Source organism: Eretmochelys imbricata, chromosome 1 (genome assembly GCF_965152235.1).
Source record: "Eretmochelys imbricata isolate rEreImb1 chromosome 1, rEreImb1.hap1, whole genome shotgun sequence".
NCBI lineage: Eukaryota > Metazoa > Chordata > Testudines > Cheloniidae > Eretmochelys > Eretmochelys imbricata.
Window position 1 is genome coordinate 28,975,278 of NC_135572.1, and position 22,273 is coordinate 28,997,550.

The 22,273-nt window shown below is 43.6% G+C and overlaps 1 protein-coding gene across 1 annotated transcript in view; it reads right to left on the minus strand.

Annotated features, from left to right (window-relative positions):
- Window positions 1-22,273, minus strand: part of LOC144272643 (high-affinity choline transporter 1-like) — a 31,582-nt gene that overhangs the window by 2,388 nt on the left and 6,921 nt on the right. Inside the window, exons 3-7 of the mRNA XM_077834461.1 lie at window positions 15,813-15,968; window positions 12,924-13,072; window positions 7,902-8,045; window positions 5,648-5,801; window positions 762-979 (exon numbers count right to left, since the gene is read on the minus strand). Coding sequence (XP_077690587.1) covers window positions 762-979; window positions 5,648-5,801; window positions 7,902-8,045; window positions 12,924-13,072; window positions 15,813-15,968 — 821 coding nt within the window. The remainder of the gene's footprint in view (window positions 1-761; window positions 980-5,647; window positions 5,802-7,901; window positions 8,046-12,923; window positions 13,073-15,812; window positions 15,969-22,273) is intronic.

Consider the following 22,273-nt stretch of genomic DNA (forward strand, 5'->3'; position numbering starts at 1 on the left):
AATGTATTTGCCAGAGTTTAAATAAAAAGGTCAGGCCACCAAGTAACAAAGTACAGACCCCAAGAAATTCAATTTCCTGTCTTATCTTTACTACGTACCTTTAAATCACAGGATATCAGTGTGATTTACAAACTTTATAGATAAATCATTTCACCAGCACTGAAGTGCTGTCATAGAATCACAGAATATCAGGGTTGGAAAGGACCTCAGGAGGTCATCTAGTCCAACCCCCTGCTCAAAGCAGGACCAATCCCCAACTAAATCATCCTGTCCCCAGCTAGAAAACTTCTCTGTCACTTTTTTTAGTTCCAATTTCTAAAGTTTTCTTGCCTCCTCTGTGTCACATGAGAGCATCTTAAGTTTGTTGGGAAGGCCAGGTTTCTCTTTCTGGAGTCATTAATAATGAAACAAAACCACTTTAACAAATGGAACAATAGTCAGAGAGGAGCCAAAAAGCGCCTTCTGCTCTCTAATATGCTGCATGAGTGCTTTGAAGTGCTTTGCCCAAGGGCTTTTTGCTGTTCTCTTTGACTTCATTTGAGGCTATGAAATAGATGCACAGCTTTTTCATTTGCTAAATGACTAGTTCAAAGTCTGCTCTCTGTAGTGATTCCATCCCATGTCTAGAGCCCAATGACAGCATTTTACAGCAACATTCGCCTTGAGAAATCTCCTGGGGGCATACAGAGGAGTAGTTTAAAAACCTTCCATAACTTTCCCTATGTGATTCATGGTGTCAGCGGCTCACAAAGACTCCTCACCTTTTTCCTAAGAATTTTCCTGTAGATGTTGTGAGCTAGCATGGAGCTGGCTGATAGAAGGGCTGAATCTGCAGAAGACATGACGGCAGCAGCAATGGCTCCTAAGCCAGCAACGGAAACATACGTTGGGCAAAGATACTGCAGAACTATGGGTAATATCATGCTGGACTCCCCTCTTTCATTAGGGGTTGGCAGACCATAGCTTGTCTGATTCCAGTCTTAAAAAAGAAAAGAACATTAATTAACAGGGAGTTTTGGATTTGCTGTCTTAATTTTTCATTCCTTTACTCTCTTCTGTGTTGAAGTAACTAACAGTGAATTCCGCATTGATCTTGACCTTTTATTTTTCCCTGCAAGATGCAGTAAGACATACTTATTCCCCCTGAAACAATCAATAACTCTGAAGGGAAAGATCATTAGGAACACTGTCAGCATTCCTGGGCTCTGTAAGATCTCTAAATTGTCAGAAATCCACCAAAACTTTCTAAGCTTCATCATGCTTTGAGGTCTGTGGTTTGGGGGTTATGAAAATGGAAGAAAAAATTAAATGAAATTCAACCTTGAAAAACACCAGAACGTTCATCTGAAGGAAAATAATTCAAAGCACAGCATAGAAGGAAGATTCATAGATATTAAGGTCAGAAGGGACCATTATGATCATCTAGTCTGACCTCCTGCACAAGGCAGGCCACAGAATCTCACCCACCCACTCCTGCGAAAAACCTCTCACCTATGTCTGAGCTACTGAAGTCCTCAAATCGTGGTTTAAAGACTTCAAGGAGCAAAGAACCCTCCAGCAAGTGACCCGTGCCCCATGCTACAGAGGAAGGCGAAAAACCTCCAGGGCCTCTTCCAATCTGCCCTGGAGGAAAATTCCTTCCCAACCCCAAATATGGCGATCAGCTAAACCCTGAGCATGTGGGCAAGATTCACCAGCCAGATACCCAGGAAAGAATTCTCTGTAGTAACTCAGATCCCACCCCATCTATCATCCCATCACAGACCATTGGGCCTATTTACCATGAATAGTTAAAGATCAATTAATTGCCAAAATCACGTTATCCCATCATACCATCTCCTCCATAAACTTATCGAGTCAGATAGGTCTTTTGCTCCCACTGCTTCCTTTGGAAGGCTATTCCAAAACTTCACTCCTTTGATGGTTAGAAACTTTCATCTAATTTCATCTAACCTAAAAAACTCAGCCAGTAGTCATCCATACAATTAATCTCTCCTGGCTTCTGCTGCCAGAATCACCGAATTCTGTTCAGCACTGGTAGCTTTTGGTAGTTTTGCATTCTTTTAATTTTCTTGACAAACAACACATTTTCCAAATTTGTGGCAAGTCCTGTTCTTTCAAGTACATTTTAAGGGGCTTGTGTCCTTGAAGTCTTCATATACTGTAACTTCTCTGTAGAGGTAAAATTCCCAAAGTATATTGTTAGCATTACCACCACCACCATTTTTCATTTTGTACAAGTACACAGATTTGTGCTACAGAAGATATAAATTAGATCTATGTTAGCATCAGAACTGACATTTTTGTACTGACCTATGTATAAGCATCACTAAACTAAAAAGCTAATTTCTATAATATTTCAAAGGCTTGTACTGCATGAACAGGCAATTGCAAATTAAAACATTCTACCAGGCAGATCAGGTGCAACATCATATGTACAAAAGCTTACAAATAGAGAAGCATTACATGAGGAATTTATATATGCATTCATGTCTACCCACTATGCAGTACAAACTGTGGGCACACAATCTACTCTTTGGAATGTTGTAAAACAAGAACTTCATCAAATCAGTTGGTTTACAAACAAAAGTCAATGCAATTTGGGGATGCACAGGCAGAAGAAGGGTTATGACAGCTCCTGTCTACATACTATAGATATTTAGGCCCCATCAACGTAGTATCTGAGCACCTCACTAATACCAACAAGTTTATCATCTCAATAGTTTTCTGAGGTAGAGAAGTAGTAATATCCTGATTTTTCAAATGGGAAACTGAGGCACAGGGATTAAGTGACTTGTCCAAGATCACACAGGATGTTTGTGGTAGAACTGGGAACAAAGCTCAGATTTTCTGAGTTTCTTATGGTTTAACCTTGAGGCCATTTGTGATAAGTGAAGCGGGGGGTGGGGGGTGGGATAGCTCTCTTTTACGGACACCCAGCCAGCCAGTTAGCTATAAAATCCCTGTTAGTAGCTGTTCTCTACTTTCTTTTACCTATGGGCTTTTTTAACCCTTTACAGGTAAAGCAAGGAAGTGGGGACCTGACTAAAAGAGCCAATGGGAGGGCTAGAACTTTTTAAAATTGGGAAAAAACTTTCCCTTTTTCTGTCTGTTGTTGTTCTCTAGAGAGAGGGGACAGAGCAGAGACAGGGCTGTAGCTATGCTGTAAAAAGCTGTGGGCCAGGTATGAAAATCACTAGATCATACCTACAAACTACTCATTTGAAACCCCAGATATGTAAGTAGATCAGAAAATGTCTAGAAAGATGTGATTAGATTTATCTCTTTTATTTCTTTATGGCTTGTGGACTCCTCTGTGCTAATCCCCAAATGCTTTTGTTTTGCTTGTAACCATTAAGCTGGACCTCAAGAAAACCATTCTTGATGCTTAATTATTATATTTGCTCTTTTTAAATCTAGCAATAGCCTAAGTTCCAGATGTATTTTCTTTCTTTTGGTTTTTAATAAAATTTACCTTTTTAAACAACAGGATTGGGTTTTTGTGTCCTAAGAGGTTTGTGCATGTTGTTTAATTAGCTGGTGGCAACAGCTGATTTCCTTTGTTTCTTTCTCAGCTCTTCCCCGGAGTGGAGGTGAAAGGGCTTGAGGATACCTTATAGGGAGGAATTCCCAAGTGCGCCTTCCTGGGTCTAAAGGGGTTGGTTTTTTGTTTTGTTTTTTGCACTTGGGTGGTGGCAGCATCTACCCATCCAAGGTCAAAGAGAAGCTGTAAACTTGGGAGTTTAATACAAGCCTGCAGTGTCCAGTATTAATTTTTAGAATCCGTGTGGGCCTCCACCTTCTGCACTCAAAGTGCCAGAGTGGGGAATCAGCCTTGACACCATTCTTTTCCCTGCTGAGATTGCATGAGAGTTGGCAACGCTGACATTTTGAATCTCTGTGACTGTAACTCTGTAAGCCTAATATTGCAATGAGCTTTCTTTTTTTTTTAATTCTGAGGGACTGTTCCTCAGCTATTGTAAATTGGTGTGAGCTACACAGATTTACACCAGCTGAGGATCTAGTCCTCATTATATATGACTAGGGATTAAAACAAACAAACCTCTTTGTACCAGAGCATTGCCTATTTAACCATATCTGGAAAATTAATGAGGAAAATATAACTTCCAGAGTGGAAAGAATGATCTTAGGAGTAGAAAGAATTTTGAGACTGAGGATAGCAGGCCTGGGTCCAGCCTGCCCTGTTCCACGTTCTAGCCTACAGCTGCCTGACATTATGTCTTCTAGGAGTTGTAGGCCAGGCTGCAATGCATGATGGGAAAGAAAGAGACTATAAGAGGCAGCCTTTCGCAGTGCTACCAATTCTTGCGATTTTATCACAAGTTTCACAGGATTGGGTGATTTTCTTAAAGCCCCGGCTTCGTGTAGAAACTCAACTTTCATTTAAAAACTAAAAGTTCATTTCTAGCCATATGGTCATTGAGAAAAGTTTGAAAACGTGACCCAAGCCTTAAGGCTCAGAAACCAGAAGGCAAAGAAACGTTTTTTTAAAGTCTCATGATTTTTAAACCAGTCCCATGATTTTTGGAGCATGACTCATGGTTTTTGAATGCTTGGTGATAGCTATAATGCTTTCCTCAGAGTGGACAGAAGGCCCAGGCAAGCAGAAGCGTAAGGAAGCTCTTCATGGGCTTGGATCAAGGTGGTGTGATTCCTTCTTGAGAGGGAGCCAGGGAAGAAACCTGGGAGGGTGTCCGCTGAAGACATTTCAGAAGGCCTAGGATGAGATGGGCCAAGGTGGGAAGTGTCTGGAAAAAAGTGAAGCAGGGCAGGGATTTTAATGCAGTGCACAGCAGCTTAAGGTACATCTACACTGGAATAAAAGACTTGTGGCATGGCTGCGGCTGGCCTGGCCATGGCTGGCTCGGGTCAGCTGACTCAGGCTTATAGGGCTCTGGCTGTGGAGCTAAAAATTGCTGTGTAGATGTTTGGGATCAGGCTGGAGCCTAGGCTGGATCCTCCCCCCTCACAGGGTCCCAGAGATCGGGCTCCAGTCCAAACCTGAACGTCTACAGAACAGTTTTACAGCCTCGCAACACAAGCCCCAGGAGCCCAAATCAGTTGACCTGGGCCAGTCGCAGGTGTTTAATGGCTGAGTAGACTTTACCCTTAGTGGTTGAGGAAGCCTGGGCTGAAGACTGCACTAGACGATGGAATTTCTTTATGGTGCCACCTATAGGAGATGGGAACCTCTGCAACCAAGGAGAAGGCCCTGGAAAGAAAGCCAAAAAGGCTGTCTGGAAGATTTGGATTTTTCCATTTTGTTTGGACTCTTCTTTGTGACTTTTGTATCCTGGAATATTTTTAATTTTGACAACAGGGCTCTCTGAGACCTCCTTCCAGCCAGCTAAAAGGAGATATTGGGAAACTGAGGCAGACACTGCATCTCCATGTAGGAGAGGGAAGATGCCTGTTACAGTGAGATTGATATTTACTTTGCTATTCATTGTGTCACTGTTTACTTTTTCTTCCCCATTTGTTTGTTCTATCCATCATTTGTGCCTCATACGTATAGACAGCAAGATTTTGGGGACACGGACGTGTGTGTGTGTGTACAGCACCTAGCGAAACAGGCCATTGGTCATGGCCTCAGGGTGCTAATGGAAAGAAACAGCTTTTGTGTTACCTGTAGAAGCAGCAACTGCGCCAATAAGAACAGATGGAATGACCATGAAAACACACCCAAACCCTGCAAAATAAGAAGTGAGCCTTGCTTGTCTGGATGAGGAGGCCGCGAGGACTCTTTGGAAATAGATCTGCCATGGAATACTTCCAAGAGCCTGAAAAGAAGGTAAACCATTAAAAATAACTCATGCATCATTATTAGAGGCTGGAGTGACATTTGCTATAGACCTTCATTTGCTCCCTCCCCCACCAGAATTTTCATAGGTCTCTATACTCCATTATGTCTTCCGCTCTTTGTCTCCCTCCCTCCCAACTTTGCAGGATATAATATAATCACATATAATGTTCTACATGCTGACGCAACTTCGCCCCCTCTCCCCTGAATTTTTCTGAAATGACACCTGTGATTCGGGGCAAACCTATCCTCATGAAGGCAGTTCCTCCCTCCAGACAGTAGTCATTCTGGGGTTACTGCTGCTACTGAAACCTGTGGGTTGGTAATATTCCTTCTGGCTGTCACTCTGTCCTTTTGCAGGGGAGGGTGATTGTTAGATCTGTGGCATCCATTATCTTGGCCCCCCACTCCTCCCTGGGCTTGTCTCTCTCCTAACCCCATCCCTTTCCACTGCAGCCAGGAAAGATCCCATGCAGAACCAGGCTTCATAGCCCATAGTCCTTCATTCATTAGGCTTCCTTCATTCTGTAGCAGAGCTGCCCTTGTTCCACTGTTTTGTGGGAAAAGCAGCAGGAGTTTCCTTGTCAGGCACTCAGGGTGTCTTTGGCATAGGAACTCCTTTGTTGTCATTTATTATTTTTACAGCACCCAGTACACAGGACAAATAATAAGACTGGCCCAACCCTAAGACCTTACAATCTAGATTTAAACACAAGGCAAGAGTAACAAACTTCCTGGAGAGGGATGGGCTGAGGCAGGACACGAGTCACAGCAAGAAGAGCACCCTGTTCCTCAGACAGTATTATTAATGTTTATTATTAGGTCTGTCAAGCAATTTAAAAAAATGAATCACGATTAATCGTGTGATTAAAAATATTAATTGTGACTAATCGCACAATTACGCTGTTAATAATAGAATGACCATTTAGTGGAATATTTTTGGATGTTTTCTACATTTTCAAAAATATTGATTTCAATTACAACACAGAATACAAAGTGTACAGTGCTCACTTTATGTTTATTTTTATTACAAATATTTGCACTGTAAAAAACAAGAAATAGTATTTTTCAGTTCACCTAATACAAGTACTGTAGTGCAATATCTTTATCATGAAAGCTGAACGTACAAATGTAGAATTGTGTACAAAAAAACCTGTATTCAAAAACAAAACTACAATTTTTGGTGACATTTCACATAGGCACCAACTCTATGGGTGCTGAGGGGCTGGAGCACTCATGGGGAAGAATTAGCAGGTGCTCCGCACCCACCAGCAGCTAAGCTCCCCCCGCACCCGCTCCTCATCCCCCCCCCGAGTGCCGCATCCCACTCTTCCCTCTCCCAGCGCTTCCCGCCCGCCACCTAACAGCTGTTTGGTGGCGCTTAGGACTTTCTGGGAAGGAGGGGGAGGAGTGGGGACATGGCGCGCTTGGGGGAAGAGAGGGTAAAGAGGTGGGGCGGGGGCGGGGACTTGGGGGAAGGGGGTGGAATTGGGGTGGGGTGAGGGTGGTGCAGGGGCAAGCAGGGGCAGGGCCAGGAGTGGTGGGGGGAGGGGTCGAGCACCCACGGGGCAGAAGGTAAATCAGTGCCTATGGCATTTCAGATTTTTAAACCTTGCATGGAGGCCTGGGCACCTCCCAGCTGCCACAGGCAGTGCGGGACCCCTGGAGCTGCAGGTGGCAGGGGTACCCCGCAGCCCCCAGCTGCTGCAGGTAGCTCCTAGCCCCAAGCAGCTGCCCCGCTTCAGGCGGTATGGGGACCCGCAGGTCCCCATTTTGTCCTGGATATTTTTAGTAAAAGTCACGGATAGGTCACGGCAACAGGTCACATCTTCTGTGAATTTTTCTTTTTTGCCCATGACCTGTCTGTAACTTTTACTAAAAATATCCGGGACAAAATCTTAGCCTTAACCATAATAAAGATGCATTCATAAAAATATCTGAAATTCTGAAGTGTCTTTCTCCCTGTATTCTATCGTGTGAAACTCAGTCTGTACTAGTGGGTTTATAAAAAGGTGCTTTGCTTTTACTGTCACTCCAAGTGAACTATTAGAAGGAAAGGATGGAAAAAAGAAGCTCTTACCACATACAGAAGTTCATCTAACCATCTTCCAAGATACTCTGTTTCTAGTTTGCCAATCCATGGTACTTGATAGAATTCATTAACAGCGGTATAATAAATGCTTTCAGTTGCAGAGTTCAGCAGTGCAAATGGCACACAAGTCCACTATGTTTAGCATGAAAACAATTATCAGTACAAAAGGATAATGTACACCAGACAATATTTGTAACTCTTCTGTTTTCCCTATAAACCTGAAATTCCCCCTCCCCAGACCATACCACCACGAAATCTTGGCATTCCACAGAAATCTGAAATTGCCTCCCACCTTTAAGCTCTTATATGGGATTTTTCTAATGTTAAGGATGATGGTTGTGAGTAGACTGAGGCTGAGAAGGGGGAAATAAACTAGTCCTGTTTAACCTTTCCATTTAAACTTCTGTCTTGTTTTCGATAGCTCTTTTTATACAGCTCACATGGGTACTCTGTCCTTGTCATTTTATAAAGTGGCTGGTTTTGTATAGAGAAGTTGCTTTGCATTGCTGTGGTGCTACAAACCAGCCCTAAAGCTGGTTGAAGTGGGGAAGCATGTCGAGGACTCTTCCCTATACCTGAGCTTTTCTATAGATCTGCAGAAAGACTGCTGCACAGGTCCTGTGGGTGTTGTGCTGTGTTCCAAGGCATAGCCTCGCCTAGTCCTGACTCCATGTAGTCATATCCAGTGCAGTTTATCTCAGCTTCTTGACGGAATACACTGCTATGGGGCTGGGAACAGACAGTGGCAAATCAAATGGAATCTATCCCATTTGGCTCTAACAAAACAGCGGCTGAAATATTAATCATGCAGCCTCTTGAATAATGATGGTGATTAAGCAGTGATGATGCAATTACCAGTATCTATTTCAGTGGGGAAAACAGGCAACTCAACACAGTTATAACTCAGAGAGCCTTCTAAAGGTACAGCAAGCACTTTCCCCCTTGAGAATCCTGGATGTGACTCATTCAATTAGAGAGCAGTGCCCTGACCCTCTTCACAGATTTGCACATGAGGCTGCTGTCCTGAACATACCTAAAAACTGAAGGTTTACTTTTGCCCTAAATCTTTAAGAGCTCAGCTTTGGCTATAAGGCCCATGGAGGTGGCGATGTGAAGACACAAACCCTGGAGAATAAAAGACTAAGAGCAGTGTCACGGGTACACTCCCCTTTATGTTTTACTACTATATATAGCAATGGCGTAGCCAGGAAGGGACTCTTGGGTGGGCCCCGACTTTGGGTGGATGGGCAAGCCCCTGCACCCCAACCCCGCTCTCCGGCTGGAGCACCAGGCAGGCAGAGAGGGGCAAGTGCATGACCCCATTCCCCAACTGGAGTGCCAGGCAGTAGGGTGGAGCAGGGCAAGCCCCCAACCCCACTCCCCGGCTGGAGCGCCGGGCAGGCAGAGTGGGACAAGCCCCTGCACCCGGATCCCACCCCCCAGCTGGAGTGTTGGCAGGTGGGGGGAATGGGGCAAGTGCTGGGGCTGGAGCAGAGCCAGGCTGGAGGGGGTGGGCCTGGATGGCTGTGGCCCACCCAGGCCCACTTGTGGCTACGCCCCTGGTACATAGTGCCCTCCCAGTGGGGAACAGCTGTGATTGTGCTGTAAGGGTGTGGGGTGTGGCAGCAGAGACCAAAGGTCATCCTCCATTTTGGAAAGCAGGATTCCAGACTGCCAGGCCAGAACAAGCTGTGGCTGGCTGTCACTTATAGCAGGATCTTGTTGCTGTGTTTTAAGTGTTTAAGTAATAATGTCATGTTAAATATAAAGCTCTCTGGGCCTCAAGAATAATACCACACTCCCTACGGAGGGGAGCGTTTCTGCTGGCTGGCATAGATAGGGTGAGGACATTGTCTGTCCTGCCCCTTTGGGAGAGGCTGGTGCTGATGTGGGTGGTAGCCTGCACTCTCCTTGAGCTCTCTGGACACAAGTGCAGCAGTTATTTCTAGCCATGTGTGAGTGTGCTTCTGGCACCCAGCGGTTCCTAGTGCCTCTTGCTTTTCTCACCCCACCTTGAGCACCCATTCTGGATGAAAAAATCAATCGTGCCTAAATGGCTAACACCTTTTGAAGTAGGGTGACCAGATAGCAAGTGTGAAAAATTGGGATGGGGGTTAATAGGCACCTATATAAGAAAAAGCCCCAAATTTCAGAACTGTCCCTATAAAATCGGGACATCTGGTCACCCTATTTTGAAGACAGCTGTTTTGTTTATAGCCATGTTCTGGATGACATTAGACTCAGCTGCTGGTTAAGTGACTAGTGTTAACCTAGCCACCAGAGGGGGCCCATGCTGTTCCATAAAAGCAGTTGGAGAACTGCAGTAATGAAGCCTTGCAGAGTTCAAATAAAGTCCCTCCCTTGGGTCATATCAGGCTTGCAACATTTAAGGAAAGACAAACTGAAGACTAAAGTTTCCCCACTTTGGCCTGTGTGGATCTCCCTGCCTGAATTCCCTAGTGACTATTTTGTTTGTGATATTAGAATAAAACAGTCTGAACAAACACACAGATGCCAGACCCTGGCTTATGCTATCTCTGCACCTGAAAAACTACAGCCAGGAGAAGGGATGCAGCTGCTGTGTCCTAAACCTAGCTCCTCCAAAACCCATGCAACCTGAAGCTCATCTCACATCCCTGTAAATCAGGATGAGCTCCATGGAGTTACATTGGCATACAGCTGGTGTCAGAGAGAGGAAAGTCAGGCTGCAGGAGTTAATATTCTGCAGAGCTTGGTGAGTCGCTCCCAGGTTGAGCCTTGGAGGAGCATTCTGTGGAAGGGATCTGGGGTCAGGAACTGTAGGTTGTGTGAGTTTTAATGTCTTATTTACTATTTATGGAATGCATCCTCTTCCACTCAGAATACTCATAATAATCCTGGCATAAGAAGAGCTTGTGTAGACACTCCCTGTCTCTCTAAAATATGGGGGGAGGGGGGAACTGTTTTAAGAAATTTGTGCAGTAATCTGACCCTTCAAAGACAGAGTTCCAGTGATCGGTGGTGTTGGATCCAGAGTGGATACACAGTCATAATCATCATGATCTTTTTCTAATATGCTAAGACTAAACACTGTTTTTGATTTAAATAGTTTTAATTTCAGCCCATCTAATTTAGAAGTGCAGTTACAGACCCGTTTATTGCAAATTAAAGCGCAACACTCTGACAGTCATCTCCCACTGCTCATTCTGTTGGGATTGTTTTGGATGTCCAGTAAAGGCTCCATCCTACAAATACTTATGTGTGTGAATTAGTCCCATTGGACTGCTTGCCTGAGTACTTCATATAAGTGTTTGTAGGACTGTGCTCTGAAACCCACATCCTACGCAGACCCCTTGCCTTCCTACAGATCCATGGATTTCACTGGAGCTCTATGTGGATGCAGGGATCCTCCCACATAGAACTCAGTGTAGGACTGGGAAGTTAGGTACCGGTCCTACAAACACTAAAGCATGTGCATAACTCTAATTGAAATTAATGGTGTCACTCACGCGAGTAAAGTTAGACGTGCTTATGGAATTGAGTTGTTTTTAAGCACTATTGGGCAAGCACTGTTTTCTTTAAACTTTCACCTAACTTTGGGTACCTGAAATGAGCATTTCCAAATTTTCCAACACGTGCATGGTTCTTCCCACAAGTGTAACCTTAATCTGAACTTTGAATCTTTAAAAAAAATACCTAAAATATTCTCTGAAGATATTTCCCCCTTAAGTTATTAAATATATTTATATTTTTAAACTGTTATTCAGTTTAACAGTGATTTGGAGAGAAGGTGGAATTGAGGTTTTTGTGAGTCTGAATAGTGTATTGCTTGAGAAACCTGTTGCTGTTTTAACACAGACATTTAGAAAATGGCATGTTCCAGCTTTGCGGAAAGAATTGTTTTCTAATAAGTTCTGACTTTGAGGTGGTTTCTGGCACTCTTGCACATTCTGGATTTAAAATAAGCTACTGGGGAAGGCACTTGGAAGGACTTGGGAAATTTGGTCTTTTGATGAATTGACCTAGAAACTACAACACTACAGCCTCATAAAAGAATTATTGTTCACCCTGTGCTCGCTCCAAGACTCATGAAGGGTTTTACATATCATTTATGCTGCTTTGTAATTCCTCTTGTAAACCAATGAAGTGTTTGTCTTAATTAGACATACTGAAAGATCCTTGGGGCTGAGACTGTGGGTTAGATTCTGATCTTAGTGACACTCCTAAATCTATGAGGCCAAATTCTGCTCTGGATTTTGTAGGTGTAAATCCAGAGTATTTTCAGTGGGATTACTCCAGATTTATACTGTGTAAATCAGAGAATCTTTCATGGACTGTATGTGAGTCAGCTGTTTTTTCCCAAAGGAGCATGAACTTGCTTGAACTATTTCCCTCTGTTTTGATTCAATCTCCAGCTGTTTTCTGGGAATTCAATAGGGTGGCTCTCCAACACCCCCCCTCCCCCAGTCCCCGCACCCCAGTCAATTGATAGCTGCAGTATGGCCTTCCAGGGTTTCTGTGCTGCTGCAGGGCATCATTTTTCAGATGAGATGTAAAACTAAGGTTGTCACCATACTCTATGGTCATTAAGGATTTTATGGCAATTTCACAATAGTAGCAGTGTTAGCTCCAGTGACTGGGTCGATTCCAAGTGGGGCAATTAGTACAATCAAACTAAATGCTCTATAGTTTCAGTTATATCTGGTATTTTCTCTTCTTCTCCTAAACTGTTGTGTAGTGTGCGTATGTGCTGTTAAACAGTTACTGCCATCCACCCCAGAAGTGGCTGCATTTAAATGGTCAGTAAAATGACATTGGTTTTATGACTACAGAACTGCTTTGTTTCACATCCTGTACATAACTGCCTTTAGAGCAAAGGTTGCTTTTTAATGGTTTTCCTTAGATTGTTATTAACCATGCAATAATGAGATCAGGAAATAATAAAGAAGCCCCTTCTCTACATAAACAGGTTTCTTGTGCTTTACCTCTTCTACACTTCAATCTAAAATCACAGAAGTGTATAGGCCTTACCAGGCTGACCATCATAAAAACCAGCTGTATCACATCAGTGTACGCAACTGAGTATAGTCCTCCCAGTAAAGTGTAGAGTGTAACAGTACATGCTGAAATGATGATAGCTAAATATCCTCTGATATCCAAGATCACACTCATTGTAGCCCCTGTAAAGAAAAACAGCTTTATATATATCTACTCACACACACACACAAACATATATACATACATACACACACTATAATTACACAGTTGGCACCATACCGGTCACAGAACTGCAATCAATATCCTGTTATAAACCAAAACTTGATGCAAGGAATCTTCATGCATCTAATGGGCAGAAATTATTATACAATTTTAAAAATTTTATTTTAAATGCCTTTATTTTAAATGGTTTTTGTGAACATTCCACTTTTACAGTTCAGTCAGTACTAAAGTTTGGCTAGCCTCAAGCAGCGCAACTAATCTTCCCCAGTCTCAATGTTCAGTTTCCCTTTCAATTCCTCTGTGAGTGGAAACACCAAGGACTAGTTTCAGAAATGACACTTGAGATGGTGTAAAGGAGTTTAAGGAGGTCTAAATTGGTGTCATTTATTCACCCAGAGGCTGGAAAAGTGTGAGTTAAAGTAAGAAGAGGCATACTTAAGTTACATCCTCCTGTGAGTTGGTTTTCTTGCTACAGTCCTATCTTCCAGCTCTGTCAGTGTGTAAATTACACCAGCTTAAACTTCTCTAGGCCCCTTCAAACTCACTTACTCCCACTTACCAATGTGTAACAGTCAGAGGTGATGTGTAAAGTGGCTTTAACCCAGAAAAAAAATCTTTGGTAAAATATATCCTCAGTATTCCACACTTCCCAACCATACAACATCCACATACTTTCTCCTCCCCCAACTAAATCTCCAGACTCTAAATCTGGTCATTCTGTCTGGGTTTCCTAGGAACATAAGAATTGCCGAACTATGTCAGAACAGTGCTCCATCCTACCCAGTATTCTGCCTCTGACAGTGGCCAGTACCAGATGCTTCAGAGGAAGGAGGAAGAAAACTTGAAATTGTGGAATATCTTATTCATACAGAAAGCTCCTTAACACTGCCAGTTAGAGGTTGGCTTATGTTTTGCAGTATGAAGGCTTATCCTGTTCAAACTTTTGTTCTTTTTGAAAAAAAAAAACTCTTTACTAGCATAACTGTGGATATATTTGTTATCCATATAAATATCTAATCGTTTTCTGAATCCTGGTAAACTCTAGGCCTCAGTGATACCTTATGACAATGAGTACCACAGCTTAAATGTGCATTGTGTAAAAGTATTTCCTATTATCAGTATTACATTTGCTGTCTTGCAATTTCATTGAACATCCCATTCCTCTTGTATTATGGAGAGAGTAAATAGAAGTTCTTAAACTACCTTCTTTGGGCCACTCATTATTTTGTTAGTTTTTATCATGTCCCATTTTATTCCCTTCCAATTTAGAGTAAACAATTTTTTTATTCTCTCTTCACATGGAAGTTTTGCCTGGCCTTTAATCATTCTCATTGCCTGTCTCTGAAAACTCTCTTTACAAGTCTTCTCAGAAAAAACACCGCAACAAACCATTCCCATTTTTCCATCTCCCAATTTCATTCTTTTCTACATCTCAATTTTTCTATTTCCTTCTATGACACTTCCCCCGTCGCTCTCATCTTCTGTCTCTCCTCTTCCCCATCTTTCTGTACCTGTGCCCACCTCTTTCACTCTTTCTCTGTCTCTCCTATTTCCTCCTCAAGATCCCCTGCTCATTTCTTTAGCTCTCCACTTTATATCCCTCTCAGTCACTCTCCTTTTCTATTCCCTTCACTCACCTTCAGTCCTTCTCTTCCCTCTTTTGTCCTACCTCATTTGCTCTTCCTTATTAAGACTGCTGCCACAGCTTCCCCTTTCTTTCCCAATGGCCAGTGTGTCAAGAGCAAGGCTGTTTCTCTGCTTTTCCCTCTCTGCTTCTCTGTGTCATTTTGTCTCTGCTTCTCTCTTCCTCATGGGGCTTCTTCACCAGTGGATCCATGGACAGATTTAGGCCATTTAGGCCACACCCATGCTGTAGCAGTCAAGAGTTCAGCTGCATGTAATGGACTTCCTGTTGTGTGCTAGCTATCCCTTTGAGGAGAAAGCAAGTTTCCCTTTATTATCATGCTCTGTGGCGGGGGTATAAATTTAGCACAAATGGATTTCCCACTGATGTCAATGGCAGATTTGCACAGGGTGGAAGTATGTAGTAGCTAAATGTTTAGATTTTATCATAATTTGTTCAGTACCTTTTCGTCACATTCAGCATCACCGAGGGGGAGAATATTCTACCTTTAACATCGCTGCTATTTCTACCCCTTGTCACTCTTCCTTCTCAGTCCTCCTTTCCCCCGCCTCTCTTCCTCTCACTCTACATGATCATTTTTGTTTAGTCAAAGACCGAATTTTCCATTGGACAAAAAACTGTTCTGATGGGAAAAGTTTGCTCTGTCCTAGGTCACGGTGAAAGTTTCCTTTGCAAACATGAGGGCTACAAATCTAGGTGTTTGTCACCCTTGCCCTCGGGGAACCGCTGCCCAGTACTAGAACAAAACTAACGCCACCCTTATATTAAATAAAACACTACAGTGTTCTCTCTGCAGTAATAGTCCAAACACTCTGCAGCAGTAGTTCAGATCTTACAGCTTACAGTTACATAATAATAGTTCTGTGGCTCTTTTGTGCAGATTTTTATTGCTTATTTCCCTATTATGATTTAACTGTTGCGTTCTGTTCAAATTTCGGTGTATCTGTACAAATACTAAAAGGATCCAGAAACTACTGACTCTTAAAAAAGCTACATGATGCAAGGGGAAAAAGAAATCTATTCTGAATGAGTATATGTATAAGATATATACTTACCTAAAGCAGAAAGAATAGCTGCAAACCAAAATACATCTCCTATCAATGTTGGAAGAAAGAGAAGGGTTCCCATAGTGTTCCCATAGGTTTCTTGGAGGGGATCCATCATTGTTACATAGCTTTTGGATCGCATTGGCTTTACAAAGAAGAGGCCCCCTAGCAAAAATCAAATGACAAGGTAAATTATTATTTTAGTTATTGCCTACTAACCAAACAAGAATGGGGCCCCATTGTGCTAGGAGCTGTACAGACACAGAGTAATAGACAGTCCCAGCCCCAAAGAGCTTATAATCTAAATAGACAAGACAGACACAGGGTAGGAAAAGAGATATAACAGGCAGAGTGAACAATATGGTGACTGCAAACTTCATGTTAGTTCTATGATTTTTAATACATTTAAATTATGCATTTAATTATGCATAGAATATCTCCTGATCAGAACTATCTTGTCTTTCTGGAGGACGTCAGCATTAAAACTAAGAGAAATACATTATATCATATCCTTTCACTAATGTCTTCCTAATAAAAATTGGATGGTTTCCTCTCTCCTCCCCAAAACATTCATGGGTCACTATTACCAAGTTGTTGTTGTTTTTACATTAAGCCCATCATTACATTGACTTTATTTCAGAATAGAGATGAAAGACCAGTTCAGAAGCACAGAAAACCATTGTTTTGTGTGTGTGTAGAAACCAAACATGGCAAGAGGTTAAAGTTGAGTCCAAGCCAGAATTTTTTCAGATTTTCCATAATGGTACTGAGAGGGCATATGTGAGTGTTAGATATGGAAGCAACCCAAACTGTGGGGACTCAAGGTGCCTCCATCCACCACAAGTGTTGGAGAATGCGGGCAGCTTATGCCTGATACAAGGGGAGAAAAAGCCCATGGAGGGAGACAGAGCTCAGTAACTCTGAACAAGATGGAACCTGAACAGTGGTGTAAGTGGCTAGCGGAGATGCAGAAGCAGCAAGCAACTCAGCAGCAATGGACCACCCATGAGCAAATTCACACAACACAATGGCAACTGCTGCTGAGGGAGTTGATGACCCAGCAGCAGGAGTTCCACAAGAAGATGACACAATGTATTGTGCCAACACTGCACTCCTCAGGAGTCCCTGCAGGGCACAGTAGTGCCATAGTGGGTACCCCCACCAATACCCATGAAGCTAAACAAGATGGGGCCAGACAATGACGCTGGGGCCTTTTAAATTAACTTTGAGAAAGTAGCACGAGCTTCCTGGTGGCTCCCTGAGCAGTGGCCTTTGATTTTTGGCTCTATACTTGACAAGACCAGCACAGGCAGCCTACCATAACTTGGACTTTGAGCAGACTAGGACTATAAACAGGTAAAATCTGGCCTTTTGGACATTTCCAGGGAAACTCACTGTTTATCTTTTAGGTCTGAAACCCCTCCCAAGGGGGCTAGCCCCTGGGTCGTAGCTCAGTGTTTGAAGGAATACTGTTGGAAGCGGCTCCACCCAGAAGAAAGGTCTGGGGCTCAGGTTGCTAAGTGAATTGTGATCAAATAATTTGTAAGGCTGTTGCAGCAAAAGGCAGAGAGTGGGTACTATACCATGACCTGGGACTTTGTCAGATACGGTATGGTTAATGGAGAGTTTTCTAGAGGCCAAAAGGGCTGTTAGAGACAGAATTCATCAAGACCTTGATGCCACACAGGATAGGTTTGAGAGAAACCTGTGAAGGCAACCTCAAAGTGGTAACACCCACTCTGAGGGGGGTCCACCTTTGGGGATGTCCTCCAGGATGATCAGACCAGCCATTAGACCATGGGAAGACTGTGAGGAACAAGGGGGTCTAGCTCGGACATGACACTGCCAGTGGGACCATCAGTCATCTCAAGCAGCTGAAGCAGGACCTGCAGAACAGAGGCCGGCCACTACTCCATGGCCAAGTTCTCCTCCAGCTAGAACAGATACTGTCAGTGCCCCTGAGTAACTTGCTACTCTTCTGGACAGACAGGACACATAAAGAAAGGATTCTCTCTTAATGAATGTGAGTATGACCAGGGTTCTGGACTGCAGAAACCAGTACACAGAAAATGGTACCCCTCAAGTTGACAGTGCTGGTGATGATCCAAGGGAAAAGAGTTCCAAGACTCGCTGTAGGCGACGACATCCCCCAGAAAGTCAATTCACTCACAGTGTATACATGGCAATGTGAAAACATACTCCAGCTGACCCTGTGGACATGTTCTAAGGTGATAAGTGTAGTCCTGGCCCAGAAATTGGCCTACTTTGTAATCAAAGGCCAGGAGTGGCCATTTTTTGGCAAGTTGTTACTGTATGGGTCTGCCCAGTGAATGGGGTTCTGGCTCAGTTGTTGTAGAGTGACTCTCAAGGCTGGTAAACCTTGGGGAATTGGAAGATCCCTGAAGAAGGAACATCACAAGCAACATGCTTGTCAATCTCTGCAGAGAAGGAAGAGGTTATCAGCCTGGAAAAGGAAGTGCTCCTACAAGGCAGGAATTTTGTTCAGGAACAAAAAAACAATCGTACACACATAGCCAATTGTCCGGGCCTATGACCAATTGGCATTTATAAATGGGGAAATAATGGCGCATCAGAGGGTCAAGCACTATCCATGAGAAAGAGCACCTCTACTGAGTTGAAAGAGATCCACGAATGGGGTAAGAAGGGCCCAGCTGGTGGTGCCACGCAAGTATCACTGGACAGTATTGCAGTCTGAACACAACCTCCCATGTGCTGGACACCTGGGAAGACAGAAAACACTATCATGAGTACTAGCTCGATTCTACTGGTTGGGCGTGCGTCAGGAGGTGAGAGAATACTGTTCCTACTGCCCTGAGTGCCAGTTGTCCAGCAGCAAGGGGGCTCCCTGTGGTCCCTTTGCCCTTGATTGAGACACTCTTTGAAAGAATTGGAATGGACATAGTTGGGCCCCGGAAAGGATCACACCGGGGCACCAGTACATATTAGTAATTGTTGACTATGTGACCAGCTCCCCAGAGGCTGTTCCCCTTCACTCTGTGAAAGCTACAGTGATAGACCTAGAGCTCCTGAACCTCTTCTGATGCATGGGATTTCCCTAGGGAAATCAGCTCAGCTCAAGGGACTAACTACACCTCCCAGCTGATGCACTGAAGCTATTCCATAGAGAAAAGGCTACTCGATTATTGAAAAAGAGGTGCTACCGATTAAGCAGGCCATGGATTCCCTGAGGTATTACCAGCTGGGCAGCCCCTTCTCCTTGATCATGAATCACGCTCCTCTATGCTGGTTCCATAGTATGAAAGACTTGAACTGTGTATGATGTGATGGTACCTCGTGCTACAGCACTATAGCTTCAGGGAGCAACACCAGGTGGGAAAGGCCCATGCTAACGCTGGTTTTTTTTTGCCACGGGAAGTCGGAGATGGAGGCAGCCCTCCCCAAGACCACCCTCCCAACTTGAGTGGTGGGCTACGTGAAGGGGCACACCCTTTCCCTATCAAGGAGGAAGCTAACAAACTCCACTGGGCCTGGCCAGCACTATCTAGATACACCTCCAAGGCTTCCTGTGCCTGGTGGGGGAGGGAAAGGGGAAGCCTGCCACAGGAAGAGGCAGTTAACTGGGGAAGCTGCAGTGCCTCAGACAGCTGATTACAGAGATAGATCAGCGAAGAGGGAGACAGTCACTGACTGAGACAGCCCTGAGACTGCCTGGACTAGGTACAGATCAGGTGTCACCAAAAGGGGGCGGGGCATCTAAGGAAGGATTCTAACTCTGATCAGGATGATTAAAAGCCTATAGACAACCTGGGACCCAGAGGTGTGGCACAGAGACTGCCCAAGAGACTGAGCATCTATTTTTTCTTTTTCTTGTCTTTACTTTGTTCCTCCCTGCCCTCAGAGAGGGGGAAAGGAACTCTTTTTTTGGACAAAATCTTGTATACCCCAAGCAGCGGAAGGAATCTGTCCGTTCCAGAAACGCAAGCAACCCAAACCGTAGTCTCAAGAGGCTCCCACCTACCACAGGGAGGCACATTTCTTAGCTCAGCTCCCTCAAGCATGTGTAAACCCATCTTTGTCTGGCCGAGTTCATTTTGCATGAGAGTGCAGTATAGTAGAAGAAACTGTTCATACCAAATGCAGTAGGTGGCACTCTTCCCTCCGAGTCAAATTTAAGTGAAGATACTTCCATAGCTATATTGACCTGACTGTGTAGTGTGGACCAAGCCCTAATCTTTCTCTTATTAGAGGACAACAAAGACAACCTTGGAATCACAAAGATGAATGCTTATCCTCTTTGCTGTTCCACCCTCTTTTGTCATTTCCTTCATCTATTATGGCCATCTATTTACAGTGCAAGGGGTCTATTTTCTGTCTGAAGTGCCAAGCATGCTGTCGGTGCTATATAAATGCTAACAGATAACGGACAAAGTCTTGAATTCCTTCCTGCAGAAAGCTTCCATTGACTTCAACAGGACTGTGTCTGAGTACGTACTGAGCAAAGACCTCAATAATAATCATTTAAGATGATGGTCTTGCATCTTGGAAGTCAGTGGGAGTTTTGTCACTGAATTGAGGGGAACAAGGCTAGGGCTTCATAAGTAATAGGTTGCTGGGTCTAATCCAACACTCATTGAAGTCAATGAGAGTCTTTCCATTGGCTTCAATGGGATCAGGCACAAATGAGTAGAACCTTCACATTCTGATTTGGACTCTGGTATCTGGTGTGCTGATAGGATAGTGTCGGGGCCCAATAAGGGATAAAATATTAATAAAACCTTTGTTCAGTGTTACAACATTAAATAGTTATGTGCAGTTCAGATATTCAGGTTTAGCTGGCTTGTTTCCACTATAACAACCACCATTAACCATTTTTAAATCTTTTATTAAAAACATAGAAAAAGAAGGAAAAGCAGTTACAACACTGAAACCAAGTATAAGACAAACACACAAAAGGGGAGAGACAAGAATAGCAAAGAGAAAAAATGCAGCTTCTGTCTCTGATGCTGACTTTCACAAGTAGCTTCCCTTGTAGACTAACACAGGTCCAGCACATGGTCTTATCAGTCACTCAGACCTGGCAACCTTGTACCTCTGTCAGGCTGTCTAAAGCTGTTGCGTTAAGCTGCCTCTGATCACAGGCTCACAGCAGTTTCAAAAGGTAGAGTTGTTTTGGCTGGCTATGCCAGACTCTTATTAGACAGAAGGTAGAATGAGAAAGATAGTCCAGAGAAGAAACAAGATAGAGAGGGAAAATAACATATGAGGGAGGTGGATGATGGCAGGAACCCAAATCTCAAAACCCAGGTGGTGGTGGTCAGGATTTAGACTAAACTGATGGAGGTGGTAATTTCATCTGGTTCTCTCTGTGGCCAAGTCTGCTCTCATAGCCTTTCAGGATCAGGATGATGACAGCCCAATAGTATCAAGGTAGATCCTGAGGCCCCAGTGAAAGGTCTGAGGCCTTTTTCTGCAGCCACAATAGGAGAGCAGCAGCCATGAGCCAAGAAGCAGAACATCACATCCTCACATTCTGTCTAAATTACATTAAAATAATATAATATTGGGCTGTTACGGATGATATCCTGTCCTAATAGTAGCCACCATCACCAGATAAAAAAACAGATCTTAAGATGTTTAAAGAAAACTTTGTTTAATAGCATTCTGTCTGGCAAGGAATCCTGTGTCAACAGTTGTGGTTGTGAAATCTCTACTTTATTGTTTTGCCTTGATAGTCCCTACTTCTCTGTTGTTTATCTGCATGGTCTCTGTCTGGTTCTTTGATTGTTTCTGTCTGTTACGTAACTAATTTTGCAAGGTGTAAATCAACTAAAGTGGTGGGGCATGACTGGGTGGAGAATTGTTTCACAATGTATTAGGATAGGTCAAAGAATTATTTTGTAATACTTCAGTAAAATGATTGCTTAAGGTATAGCTAAGCAGAACTCAAGTTTCATTCACTATATAAACTGGGGTCCAAAAGGAAACTCTTGGGAACCAACTCCAGGACACAGCCCAAGATCAGAGCTGCCAGACCTCAACACCCTGGCAACCATATTGTGCAGAACCTGGAGTCCCCGGATGACCTGATCTTGACTGGCCAGCAGAAAAAGCTCATCTGCATTACTGGGAGTGGTGAGCATTGTATGCTTAGCATGTGCATTTTGTTTTGATGATTGTTAATAAATAGAGGTTAAGGATATTACTGTCTGAGGCTCTTTCACTGGTAAAACACCCTGAAAACCCACACAGTGTAAGGTTTACACCTTGAGCCCACGGAAGGGTAAGGGTGGGTGCCCTAGAGTGTGGGGTTATACCGTGAGCCCTAGGAACAGGGTAAAGGTGGGTGTTCCTACAGTGTGCGAGTAACCCCAGGAAACGATGGGAGAGGCAGCCACGATGGTACAGTCACCCCTACCAATCCCCAAAATAAGCAGTGTCCAAGAAGGGGGAGCAACCTCATTGCATTAAAATTAACCAATCAAAATGCA